The sequence below is a fragment of the Pogonomyrmex barbatus genome, unplaced genomic scaffold (genome assembly GCF_055798465.1).
Source record: "Pogonomyrmex barbatus isolate J1 unplaced genomic scaffold, ASM5579846v1 scaffold1, whole genome shotgun sequence".
In the NCBI taxonomy this organism is placed as follows: Eukaryota; Metazoa; Arthropoda; class Insecta; order Hymenoptera; family Formicidae; genus Pogonomyrmex; species Pogonomyrmex barbatus.
Window position 1 is genome coordinate 17723832 of NW_028297098.1, and position 14210 is coordinate 17738041.

Sequence of the window (14210 nt, forward strand, 5' to 3'; positions counted from 1 at the left end):
CGTTTAAATTTTACGAGGAAGGTGATGGCGCCATCTTGCAGAGGAACAAACAACATGTTCATTCACATATCGAGTGAGTAGAATACTCACTCAAAGAAAGGAAGTTGTAAGAGTAAATATCCAACGAATCTGCTCGATGGATAATAATATTTTATGGATAAATTAAAAAAAAATTAATAAAATAATAAAAAATAAGAATAAAATAATAAAAAAACTTAAGATATAAAAAGAAAAAAATGCTATAAATTACTATATAGTGAATATCAGATTTCTTTTCCTCTTTTTCTTTTTTTATATTGACATTAATTTAATAATTATAAAAAGTTTTTAATAAAATAATAAAAAAAAATTATACAGAAATTTATAAAGTAAAGATTATATATATGTTTATATATACGTTTAATTAAACGAAAGAAAGAAAAATTTTCCTTTATTTATAAATAAAATATTTATTTTTTTAATCAACAATCTAGGAAATAACATTGTTTTAACATTATAATTATTATCATGTATCTGCTTATATGCAATGTGTAAAAAGTCCGCTCCAATATGCGGCATTGGAATCAATTAAATATAGAATATACGTATTGTGTTCGATATCGTTTAGTATGTAGGCCTCATTTCTTTACATGAATTGCAAAACGCGCTTATAAGAAAGAGAAAGATAGTTTGGGTCGGGAATATAATGAGAGTGCAAAGTTACTTTATGACATTGAGCGCGTTGCAAAAGCAACTGAGAGTATTGCAGCTTGCTTTGATCAATCATTGATATCTCGCTTAATACATCGATATCGATATCCATTGAAAACAATAAGAAGAAAGTCATTTTTCATTTGCTAGAAATAAACTATTCTAATCCCAGCGAATATCAAATATAAATGTCACATAACATAGATGTAAAAACATGTATATTTACATATATGTTATGTAGCAGATATCTGTGGCAGATTACTGGAATATTTCTAACATTATTTATTGAAATATATCACGCAAAATGCGGAACACAGTAGTCTATAATTTAAAAATCCCAGTCTCCTTGTAGAATGTAACAAAAACCAAATGGTTCTAACAAAGATATAAGATATTTTCTAAAAGTGAATAATTTAATCCCAGCAGGAAACAAAAATATTCTTGTAAAATATTTATCATTTATCATCGTTGTTATAAACATTATCGTTAAAAATTATTTTATGGACAAATGACAGATTAAAATTTATTCATAAATCTGAAAGAATTTTCAATTTGAGATTAAATTGAAAGAATACATTTCTAACTAAAGAAATTTATTAATTAAATTTATTTATGCACCTGCTAGAATTAAAAAAGAATGCAGTTATTAGTTGTCAAAAGACAAATATAAATAATAATGATAAACACAAATATAATAATGTTTGAAAATGTTTGCGAATGTTGCGGATTATATTATATAAGGTGGATCTAAATGTGGTACAACTAGAATGATAATGATTTTATGGTGCAAAATGATAAGATAATTTTTTTTCTATAATAAAGTCTCATTTAAAAAAAGAAAAGACTCACAGTTAATCAAGCATACGAAAAAAAATTAATTCTATCATTTTGACCTATTTTACACCATAGAACCACTTTCTTCTCGATTGTACAATGTATTTGAGGCCATCCTGTAGCAAGTCTCTTTTCATCCAGAACATTGTAACATATATATTTCCTAAATATGTACGTGTCACGACTATCGATGAGCGTACACACGCAATGGATTTTGTATCTCGCAAGACATATTCTTCAAGATACTATAAAACGGTGGTTCTGTTATCTGTGGCGACCAATTTGCTTTCATCATACAAGAGCAATCCATCACAAGGATAGACTCTGCAACAGAATATTTGCAAATTTAAATATCAGCTTCTCAGCAATTCGATAGTTTTAGCAACTTTCTACGATATGCATATACACATGCAAATACAATCTTTGATTTTTGTCAAAAAATAAACTAATAATTAAATATTTATGATGAATATTTAAATTTTCGAATTAATATATTTGTCGCGCGTTTTAGCATTTTAGATGCTTGAAATATTCATAAATGCCAATGCGGACTATACTTGACATTGCGAGAACAATGATGCGATTTATATAGTATTAATGTGGCCATCGGTCACAATAAGCGTTGAATTACGACCATTATCTCGTGTTTACCTGGTTGGTCGCCGGAATCCGTATGTCATAATGCCATACTACTCGGACATCCGTGATTCATTCTATATTCCACGTAAAGCATTCCAGTGTTGTGCCAATAATAGAGGGCTAGCACAACTAACGCGTGCCACCATTGATGCGACGAGCCGACATAGTCTACCCAGCCTGTGACGGGAAACACCATCGTGTTATTATTTATTTAACAATAATATGTGACAATTGTATATCATCGTTCGATAAAGTGCATGACAAGAAACATTAACGATAACGAGGGTGATAATTGTCAACAATTACCTGGACAAAAACGTTCGGGTATCTTGAGCATATAGAACGCGAATGCTATCGCATTAATAATGTACATTCCTATCACCCTCGGAATAAGCATTCTAACGATCGGGTTCTCAAAGCCGCCCATCGCAATGGTCCAATGCAGCGTTGGCAGTACGCCATATATCGCCCAGGACACAAATACGGCTAGCTTAATGTTACCATTGATGTTTAGCCTCGGTATTTGCAATATCATCGCGAAAATGAAGATCGCGAGCACGGTGGCGAGGTAAAATCGCTGCAACTCCTGCAAAAGATTCCCACGGATCCGATTTGATTTATCGTTCGTATTCGCACGAATTGATATACTGCTGAGAAAACACATTATTTATTTTTTTATTAGCTAAGAAAACACATTAATTATTACTTCTTTAAAAGCTTTTAAAATGCAATTCACGCATTTATCGTGTGTACGCAGACACAAATATATAAACTTTCCTCGTATAAGTTGTAACGAACGTAGGATTGCTAAAATTATAACTAGAGAAATCGATGTTTTCTTTACCTTATGACACCAAAAGGCATAGTAGACCCCTGACATATATATCGATAGCATACTCAGGGCAATACCGAACAAGTCGAAGGATAGGAAGCACCAGTAATCCTTTTCGCTTCGACACGAGAATGTGTGATATACGGATGATAAAATCATGCATACCTAAAAACAATTTTATTTATTTATTTCATGTTTTAGCAAATTACCTACGCATACTAATAATTTTTACCTGAAAACAAAGAAGCAACAAGGACACGATCAATTTATCACTAAATGGTGCATGAATATTTAATAAACAGAGATCATATAGAGTCAGACCGAAGAAGAGCATCCAGCCAAAAATGTGACTCCATATATTCACGGTCTCGTTTGTCCACCAAAATATGCTAAAATAAATAATATTTTCGTGAAAAAAACTGCAAGCTGTTAATATACGTTATTCATCATTATTTTCAAGATTTGGAATTTATTTGTCATAAATGTGTTAAGAAACTCAACCTTTCGAGACATAATTTGGTGGTCAAACAGCCTCGGTAGCCACGCAATATGTAGGGATTATGTTGAAGAAATTCAGGAGCATCCTCGAACCGAAGCAAACATCTCAACTTTTCTTCCTCCTCTGATGTAACTTTTCTTTTGGCTGTCGAATCGCATGCCTATTTTAAGAAAAATGGAATATCAAAATATAGCTTTTTCAAAATTATCGATCACAAAAATTAAAAAAAAAATATCCAAAATTTCAGACATTCACTTAATATTTTTTAAACATTTATGTTATCTAGAAATACGATATTCAATAGTTATCAAAAGTTTTTCTCTACATTTTTACATTAAAGCGGAGAAGAGGCTATTTACGATGAAGTGCTGAATAAATTGAAAAAAATATTGAAAACTAAATAAATCATAATACATTTTAACATATTTTTTTAAATCACCAATTATTCCATCTATCTCTTTGATACATATTTATTCAATAATTATTCCACTTTTTTTCTAATATATTCACATACATACATCTTTTAAATAATATTCATATAAATATTGTGCTCTGCTTTACATAATATGAACAAAATAAAGATGATAATTTTTATTTCGTGTAACATGTAATCAAATATAAATGTCAACTACTGAGCATAAAAGTCACTTACATAAGAAGTCCGCGCAATGACATTTTATTACACTCAAAGTATTCTAAACAATACGAAGTGCTTTCCTCGCTTTCATTCGTGACATTCCGCGGCGATGTAAACTCGCCGTACCAACAATAGAATGATATGACTTTACGATACGATGAATTCCCTTTTTAACCTGACGTAATTATTAGAAAGAGAAAATATCGTCCACGTTAAACAAGCCTACAATTCTCATAACTTAAAATTATTTTTTTCCTTTTTAAATATATCTTTATGTATTAATTAAATAACAATATAACAATCCTAATTTTATTAAGAAAAAAATTAATTGGTCACACGTAAAGCGAATTATAAAATATTCAAAATTCTACTTATTAATATATATATATATAATATTTTTATGTACATTACAATCCATTTTATTATTAGTTTGATATCCCCCTACAGGAGAAAAAGTCATTCGGGCAAATTGAAGGAAGATTAAGAAGTGAATTCGCATGTAGGATACATTCCTAATGTATTCCTAACGACGGAAAAGTTGCTTGAGGATACAGACAAGAAATGTCTCGGTTATACTACATCTCTTGTAGATATGTGAATGCGGTAAGTAGGCCACAACGGGACCTGCCTTTCATCCGAGTGTGTCAAGTTTACGCTATCCGTTTTCCTCTCGTGTCGCATAAGTTTGTAGCTAGTGAAATCGATTCTCTCAACTGCTGCTAATACGAAGCAACATCGATCGCGATTAAAGCGAATACCATCGAGTATAATATAGAATAATTAACGAATGATATTGAATTTCGTTGGAATGCAATTTCAAGAGACAATGTATACTTTCGCTTTATAATGAACACGTGCTGAACAATTAACAAACAATTGCTTCACTTATTATGTCCGGTTAGACCGCTAATATTATTGCAGTGTTGCGATAAATCGCGCAAATGACGGATAATGTAACTTTCGCAAAATATGTGAACTTCGTTTGAAATGGATGAAAAAACTAACAGGATGAAAAAAAAAACCTGTTAATTGTGCTCATAATGTAGGAAAAGAAGAAATTACCGAGTTTATCGCGTAACCCAGAAAGTCGTGGTCGCGTGTCTACATCTCGAAAAACGGAAGTGGATGGCTTTAACAAGAAATGGAGCGTATCAATCCTGCGATGTCTTTTGCGTAAAGCTGCCGCTTTTAGAACTGAACTGTCGATTTTGTCCGAAGGATTTTCACGAAAATCTGTTATTGTCGTTATTGTCGTTTTATCTGCAGCAATGCAGATGGTTATCCGCTGATCGCATAGTATTTGTACTCTAATCTCATTTCTGATTTCCTTTTTTAAAATCTCTTAAAGTTAGATAAAATGATCTCTTAAAATCACTTAAGATTTATTCTCGATTCTTAATTCTTTGGCTCGATTTGAATTTAGAGGATCTCGTTTGACGCGATGAAAGTATCGCGTACGGACGTTGACTGACCTTGTTGACGAGCGGCTTGCTCGCGTCTTGCGCCAATTCTGTTGCAAATTGCTTTTCATGACTATTATTGTTCTGCAGTTGACCATTATTGGGCTCTTTTTCACAGTGGTCGGTAACCTCTTCTACGCCTGCAAGTAGTTTCATCATTCAAACGGCGTGGACCTTTTGTGCAACACCTGCTTCCTGAAAGATATAACGATAGAGGGATTGGAGACAACCATTCATTGTAACATCTGCGGAAACTTTACTGTCAATCGAAACTTGCCTTAGCGTATAATAAATTTTCATTTGACGCTCGATGTGTGTTTTAAAGACTTCAAAGACTCGTAAGAAATCGTTAGAAGTCGAATAATTAAACTTGGGATTAATTACATACAAAGTCTCGACATATCGCGAAGAAATATGCGGAAATGAGATATATACGTAGAAAGAAAATACTTGTATATTAATTTCCAAGGAATTTTAAGATAGCGTTCGGCGTAATGCGTTTAGCAACTTTCTAAATCCAAACATTGTTACAATTTTTTTATACGTGATATGTGACATGTATATTCGCAAACACGACATACTTCAAATTATCCCTATTACTGGAAAAACACTTTTGAAATATCTCAACTTTTCCACGCTCGCAAAAAAAGTTCGTTCCTAGCTTTTATTATTCTTTTTATGGATCCTTCGAGTGTAAATGCAAGTTTGATTTGCAAGTTGACGTCGACACATGTAACTTTCTCGCAAAAGGAGATTGCTCCTTACGTACGGAAAGCAAGCAGTCGTAAGCAGCGGAATGCCTTCTTACGTGACGCGGTCTAATTGGAAGTGAATTTTATTTGCAGTCGTGCAAAGAGTTAGTATATTGCTATTACGGTGGTAATACGAGACAAAAACTACGTTGCACGAAGACCGCGCAAGGGGAAAACCGAGGAGTACTTAACTTTCGAGCGCCGCGCGCGAAATCGACCGATTAGAAATCTCGAGATTGACCGAAAAGAATATTCGGGCCGAATATTCTGCACGAATTTCTAGTCGTTAATAGAGAAATAAGTAACGCGATTATATTTCAACGGTTAACGTGCACACAACGCGTGGATAGTATTGGTAGGGCGGCGAAAAAGCGTATCTCGAGATTGGTGATGTCCTAGTTGTCTTTTTATCTGACTCTAAGTGAGAGGAGAGGAGAATCCTGTTCACTCTCTCTACATCATGCGTCTAATCTACGAGAAAGTCGAAGGCGCACTTTGGAATCCGTTGAGATCGTATGTCTACACCCGGTGAAAAGTATGATTGTGCAGGCTATATTTTCACCATTACATGTACGAACGGGAAGTAACTGAGAATAGAGGCAGGTTCGTGTAACGTAATTCATATAATTCCGAAATTTCAATCTTTTTCACATTATAATTTTCAATATTGATCGATATTATTATGCATATATAATAATAAAATAAATGAATATTGATCTAATAAAAATATTAAGTTGATATGTGAAAATAATAATTTAATATAAATATATAATCGCGAGGAATATATAGGTAGACAAGCCAATGTGACAAGCCAATTTTTTATTCTTTAATTTATCTGTAAAAGACTAAATAAATTTGTCTTAATCCCTGATTGAAAATAATGCAGATATATTTTCAACATCACGAGTAAACAAGTATATAATGCACACACAGTCACATACATACAAGTATATGTGATGCACATATAAAATTACACATAATTTTGATATTGTATCTATTTTACGAAAGAATAAAGCTTTTATTGCGCTGTCAATGTGAGAAGCATTGTCTTTGAAAAATTCTGCTCTAATATTTATCTTTCCATTGATATGCAAAGTTATACCGATTGTTCATAGAATACAATGGTGGCATATCGTCGTTCGATCAAAACGAAGAAAACAAAGTCATGTAATATTATCACCTATGTTGATGAACTTATCAGTATAATAATCATTTATCAAATTAAAAAAAAATTCAATAGCAAGTGTATCATTCAATATAAAGAAATATGTATTTAAATATTTGCATATATTTAAATTTTTCGAATTTGACAGTCAAAAGATTAATTTGTAACATTCTATATTTAATTAATCAGATATTATTATTCTTATTATTATTATACATGTCAAATTCTCAATTCATTAAATGATAATGAATTGAAGAAATATAAATACGAGTATGAGCACAATACATATCATTATTCAGTAGCTCAAGCTAATAATCCGTAAATGCGTCAGTTATTAAACGATTCCTCGGCATTCGATTAGCATCTCTTCCTACGATTTTCAGGGCAAAATCCTGCTATCATAGTTATTTTCACATAACTATGTCAAGAATAAATTGACATTGAACTCCATCGAGTGAAATCTATGCCCGATTTTAACTTTGGCGTGAGATTGTTTATCAGTATTTTATTTAATCGCCCATCAACCAATTTAAAATTTCAAATTTTATTCTTATATGTGAAACTAAAGATATAGCTTCTCTCAATGTAAAGTAGGACTAGGATTTAATCATTCTGTTACCTTTGTAACACAAGACAAATAATTAACAAAAGATTATATCATCACTGATATAAAAGATAAAATTGCATAAAACATATGACTTATATGTCTTCGGGTAAAAATATTTATAATCAAGTATAATAATAACTCTTGTTATAAATCAAAAAGCGATACAGTGCTTCAGTAGATCGTACTGTACAACAATAATTAGCGTACTTATTTTTATGAAGATGATTAAACTCTATTTTTCTACGTCGAATAATCACGTACCTCTTGAAGCGGCGATCGACAGTTTTGCGGACAGTCGAGAAAACGGAGAGTCATCGACGTCTCTCGCGATCGAGCGCTTATCGACGCATCGGCGCACTCTTCACGTGTGCGAATCTTCCGTCGCGAATATCAGGTTGCAACGCGATTCGATCGACCGCACCGAGCGCGCCGTACAGAACACTGACAGTGAGCGTCGAATTGCGAGACGGCGGCGGCGGTGACGACGACGACGACGACGGGGAGCCAGGGTCGCTCCCGATGTGCGTCCCGCGTGAGAAGCACATGCTTGGAGATCACCCGTACGTCTCCCCGTACTTGAGACATAAAGGGGGGACATGCGGGTACTTTCACTGCTCGGATAGCGAACGCGCGATTCTCCCGCGGATTTGGGATCGGACGATTGCCGGGCGGCCTTCGAAGTCGCGACACGTCTCACAAAATGCCCTCGAATAATACAAGATATATACAATATTTACAATTCCTGCAACAGTATTTTTAAAACAGTTTTTATTACATATATCAAATCGCTAAAGATAATTTATAATTTTGTGCATAATTGTAATTTATAATTTTGAATTATAAATTGATCTATGAATTTTACATTTATATTTTACATGTACTTGTGCATGTTCGATTATTCTCGAATAAAATATTCTTTTAATTTAGATTATTATTCGTGTGCAATCACTGTAAAACATTAAGTTCCATAAGTTTTACATTCTTGTTTAAATCAATCTCGATTTACAATTACAATTTTAATTTCATTATCAAGCTTTCATTATATATGCGCGACAAATTTCTTCTTCGAAAGTATAATAAAATTATATAATATAATAAAATTTTCAAGAGCGCAAATCGATTTCGTGCGTTACTTTCACATAGGTCATTTCGCTGACATTGAAGAATTGGGAAAGACGCGTGGGCTAAGACCACTTTCGAATGAGAGATCGACGTTGATACGATAACATTTTTGCAGCTGTGGCACGAATCTTCTGTTACACGGCTTATACAGTAGAAAACATGATAACTACATAATGTGAGACGTGACCCGTGTAGCATGATACTTATCATCTGTACGTTTGGATTTGTGACCGATCGCGAGGAAAAGAAAGGAAAGATTCGCTGCTTTATCTTATCATCGTGTGGACTTTATTATATAAAGGGCTAATGCTAAAATGTACACAAGATAAGTTATTAAAAATGTTCATTATTGCGGTAGTAATAATTAATTATACACATGAATAGTCGTCTTCTACTAGAGGTGAACGATGATCAATTTTTTTTTTTCTTAGAGGGCTATAACTTTTAAATACCAGATTCGACGCGTTTACTCGTAATTAAATTACAGCAGATACACGGTCGTATGAGACAAGGTCGGCGTAAACAGCGGGCCGCCGCATTACATACTAATCGATTTGTCTTCTCTAGGTTCCTTTAGTCGCCTCCATCAGCTTGCCTTTAAACACCGATCATATCGAGACGTTTCGCACTAACGCGCGCTTTACATGGTTCGCAAGACAGAATCGTTTTACTTACGCACTAATTAAGTAATCGTATCTTTTCTTTTAAATGACATATCAGATTTTATTTATCTATGATTAGAAGCCAAAAAACACACTGCTAGCACCATTGAACAGTGCAATTACGTAGTTTCATATAATCTTAAATGAACTATCGCGCTGAATGACATTTCGTAATTTAACGACATAATTTGTTCATTTTGTATATAACTAGGTTTTTAAGAAATAATATGTAATCACATCGCTTTACCCTTACAACCACAATATATCGGAGATACAATATTGAAATCGCAAAATTTAAATAACAGATTTAAGTCTATCGTTCGTCCAGCATGGACAGTATGGTCGCGTGTATGTACGCATTTATATTGTGGATGAAAGGAAAAACATCTGGTCACGAAACTAAATAATAATAAAAAAATCGCCATTTAAAGAAACATCTGCACGCAAAACAGAAGTAAAAGTATTGATGCGAGTAAAATAACGTCGCGATAAACGACGAGTAATGCGAATTCCTGATTCGCAAAACGCGACGCACAAACTTAATAGCGTGCATTCATGCACTATATAATGCAAGACGGATCGCCGAGATTTTAGCAATCCTACGGCAATCTTCTCGCGTCGTCGACATATTTATCGCCTAATTTATAACGCGGTCCGTATATAAATTTAAATAATCGGAATTTGATTACACATATATATATATATATATATATATATATATATATATATACTCTCCCTTTTACATCACTTATCAATAAAGTGATTTCAACGATAGTTTCTTGTATCAGCGTAAAGCTGAAAAGGATGAAACGCGAGCAATCTACGTGCTTCCGGTAAATTACATACTCAAACTTTCTTCAGACCCACGAAACTGCAAGCAATGCTCCAAATATCAATCTGTTTCAATTACTTCCGATTACTTAAAGTTGCACGGTTGCCACTTGCCGATTAACGATATGCATAATTAAATTACTACACACACACACAGGAACCAAAAGCACAGATTTAGAGTTACTCGTAGAATTTGTCAGGTATAAGGAATTTTAATAATTGAATAAAGCATACACGTAGTTTCAGTAATATTTATATATATATATAGCCCAGTCTTACAAAAGAGTGACCACATCGTTCCAAGGGACGGGCAAACATTGCTCACTTGCGTTAGGACTAACAATCGATGTGCTGTCAGTTCAAAGTTTTCTGTTTCACTGAGAAAGTAGGTATCATGTTACAATTATAAGCACAATAATTAGAAACCAATCTATTAGATTCAAATACAAATCCTACTTTCACTCTCCTATATGTTACTTCCATTTTTTTTTATTTATGAAAAACAAAGCGGACATGTGTTGTCAGATTCGGTATATATAATGCTGAGTGACCACCTTCAAAATTGCCTCGATTGCCATTGCGGCAACGTTTTAACTATCCGCGGACTTCCTGAACCGCGAGAAGTTCAGATCGATCACGTTTGCCTGAGGATTCCTCGGGCCCGAATACTGGCTTAATGTTTAAAAGTATACGAGCCATAGCTAATTTCAATCGGTGCTGATGCGTAAGTGGCAATAGGCTGGGGCTGTTTCTTGGTGGTATTTGGATGTTGAAGTCAATGGAGATTGGCGCATCACATGGCATACTTGCGCGTCCATTCACGTGCCAATTCATTATACTTCTCCCTGTCAGTTTTGTATATCCTGGCTATCTCTGGTACCAATGGGTCATCTGGATTTGGATCGCACAGCAGGGAGCATATTGACAATAACACTGAAAGATGGTCGATAATGTTCAAATTCTGCTAATACAAAATATATTTTCCAAACATATATCATATGAAGTACATACCTTTTGATATAGTTAATGCGGGAGACCATTGCGATCGTAGAATATCCAAACAAATACTTCCATTACTGTTGATATTAGGATGATAAATTCTAGTCGTGAATGCCACCTGCAAATTAATGATGAGCAATTATGTATAACGTATTTATTTTTATTCCTGTATTAAAAATTTTTTAAAATGTCACAAATAATGATGTACCTTAGGTGGTTTGAATGGATAATCTGTCGGAAAGTGTATTGTTAGGAAAAATACCCCTCCTTGATACGGACTGTCAGGCTGTAAAAAAAATTGAAATATATAACTCATAATATCACATACATAATTATTCAATGATAAAATTCTATATTATCAATTCTTAATGATTATATAATTATCAACAATGTATTAAAAATACTATGATGACAATAAAGATAGAAAAGAAGTACAAAATAAAATATAATCATTTTTAATAAATCAATACCTTTTTTCATGATTTAATGTGTAAAAAAAGACTCGATAACAAAAATCCAAAATATTAAAATTTGTATAAAATTATGACTTACTGGTCCCATGATTGTTGCCTGCCAGTGGAATACTGGAAAAATATTAAGTGAAACTATTACATGAAAATTATCATTAAATTATAACTTATGTCTATTTTCATGATTACGTTGATACATTCATAATGAATTTCAACATTTCTAATAATTCCATTAAAAAAAAAAACACACAAAACATGTTTCAAAACTAAAATCTATGATTTGGTAATATATTATTTATTTCATATATTATATTTTAAATATTAATTAATAGCAATTTTAATACTTACAGTCATCTCCTACAGGCCCAGCCGAGCATTGTGCTGGCGGATCTCTACCAAGGTCCTGAAGTTCCTGAAATTAGAAACACAGATAAATATTACAAAAATTTTTAAAAGTTCTATCTTATAACTGTTATCTTGACTTATAGATAATGACACGATAGTAGTATCTAATTATAAATGTAAATTGTAGTTACACATAGTTACACAGAGATTTATATTTAAAATAAATATAATTTAATTTACTATGTTTTTTTCTATAAATTCTAATTTATATATTGTAAAATTATTCTATACAGAACTTTAGTATTTATGATTATGTACATGTAGCACGCCAATATTATCTTCATATGTATTCTCTAGAATCTTCTATATATACATGTATATAGAAACTGAAGATGTGCTATATAAAAATAACAATAAAAATATATAAGACAAAATTATTTGTTATCTATAATCTTACCTATATCATTATAACAAAGACAAAAACAATACTAATTATAGATATTAATTATAGAAAGAAAACAAATTGCTTTGTTCATATATATCATATAACTCTACAATTACATCAGTTATTAATATCATCGAAACACTATATCTAATCAAGATGCTATAAATGTTAAAGCTTTTCGCTGGACTTTTCGGCCTTGTCATCTAAAACCGAGATCTTCACTTCCTCCATGTCATAGTCCATTCTGTACAATTGACATACAAATAACAAATCAAACATTATAAGCACTCATATCATGAAATGCACCGTGTCGAATAACTCACTTTACTTTACTGCATACATTGTAAGGCTTTCACAAGAGACCACAGGGAAATGAAATGATCGCGAGCACCACGATATACGGTGTAAAGGCACAAAAGACCAGCGAGAAGCGTCGAGGAAGGAGTTGCGAGGTCATTAAAGAAACGGTGTGTATGCACGCGCGTATGCCCGCGGCGCAACGCGTCGTAGATCGCACGCAATCTCGCATTACTTCCGGAAATCTATCGGAACAAGAAAGCACACAAAATCCGTCCGGGTTTTCACTGTCACCGATGGCCGTGCCCGGCTGGCGCAGGGCGTCGAGGGACGTGCGGATTGTAAGTGCGCGCGGCCGCCATCTCCGCGTGCCGGAGTGCGGTCATCGCGGTTGGCTCCGGCTCCAGCTCCGGCGACGGCAACGGCGACGGCGACGAGGATCACCCAACACGGAAATTTCTTCAGAGCGCTCGGTCACACTGTTGAGCGCACCAGCTCGGTGAAGAGTAAGAGAGATCGTTAAGGGGGCGTACGACCGGACCAGGCGCACACGACAACGCCCGGCCGCGTCGTTACGCGGCACGAACGCCGACCGGCCTCCACGTACCTTATTAATTCGCTTTAAAGCCATTTGACGAACTGTGTGTTGATATTAACTGGCCGCAAACCAGACAGCGATATCCGCTTGCCGTGGATCTTTGATTAGGGATTGCAAGATGGCTGCCTTCTAAACGTAGCCTGACTGCGCTGGTCAAGCGTGTTGCTCTCGCAAGTTTCGTGTAACACGGCGAACACGCGCGATGCGTCACGTTCCGGAAACCGGCGACGGCGGGTATCTCGCGGACGGCAAATACGCGCCGCTCGTATTTTTATCGCGGTACTTTTCACCGTCGTCGGAACGTCTCACGACGCGGCAATGCTTTC

At 34.2% G+C, this 14210-nt stretch overlaps 2 protein-coding genes across 2 annotated transcripts; both read right to left on the reverse strand.

Moving 5' to 3' along the window:
• Nucleotides 1–423: 423 nt before the first annotated feature.
• LOC105425302 (progestin and adipoQ receptor family member 3) lies at nt 424–10823 on the reverse strand. Its single transcript, XM_011636013.3, has 8 exons — nt 8377–10823; nt 5604–5786; nt 3497–3654; nt 3228–3384; nt 3008–3160; nt 2470–2749; nt 2176–2340; nt 424–1848 (listed from the first exon to the last, which is right to left on the reverse strand). Exons 2-7 carry the CDS (start codon nt 5748–5750, stop codon nt 2201–2203), a joined length of 1035 nt encoding a protein of 344 aa, XP_011634315.1. The 5' UTR covers nt 5751–5786; nt 8377–10823; the 3' UTR covers nt 424–1848; nt 2176–2200.
• Nucleotides 10824–10967: 144 nt separating this feature from the next.
• eff (ubiquitin-conjugating enzyme E2 eff) lies at nt 10968–14210 on the reverse strand. Its single transcript, XM_011636014.2, has 6 exons — nt 13894–14210; nt 12548–12611; nt 12282–12313; nt 11938–12015; nt 11742–11847; nt 10968–11663 (listed from the first exon to the last, which is right to left on the reverse strand). Exons 1-6 carry the CDS (start codon nt 13915–13917, stop codon nt 11524–11526), a joined length of 444 nt encoding a protein of 147 aa, XP_011634316.1. The 5' UTR covers nt 13918–14210; the 3' UTR covers nt 10968–11523.

What these genes read in the sequence shown, in the direction of transcription:
- LOC105425302 (XM_011636013.3), bottom strand. Translation starts at nt 5,750, where the DNA reads ATGATGAAACTACTTGCAGGCGTAGAAGAGGTTACCGACCACTGTGAA. An exon ending in GCAAGCCGCTCGTCAACAAG is followed by an intron (nt 3,655 to 5,603) that starts GTCAGTCAACGT and finishes TTCTTAAAATAG; the next exon opens with GCATGCGATTCGACAGCCAA. An exon ending in ACCAAATTATGTCTCGAAAG is followed by an intron (nt 3,385 to 3,496) that starts GTTGAGTTTCTT and finishes TATTTATTTTAG; the next exon opens with CATATTTTGGTGGACAAACG.
- eff (XM_011636014.2), bottom strand. Translation starts at nt 13,917, where the DNA reads ATGGCTTTAAAGCGAATTAATAAG. An exon ending in CTTTAAAGCGAATTAATAAG is followed by an intron (nt 12,612 to 13,893) that starts GTACGTGGAGGC and finishes TTCTAATTTCAG; the next exon opens with GAACTTCAGGACCTTGGTAG. An exon ending in AGGCAACAATCATGGGACCA is followed by an intron (nt 12,016 to 12,281) that starts GTAAGTCATAAT and finishes TTTTTTTTACAG; the next exon opens with CCTGACAGTCCGTATCAAGG.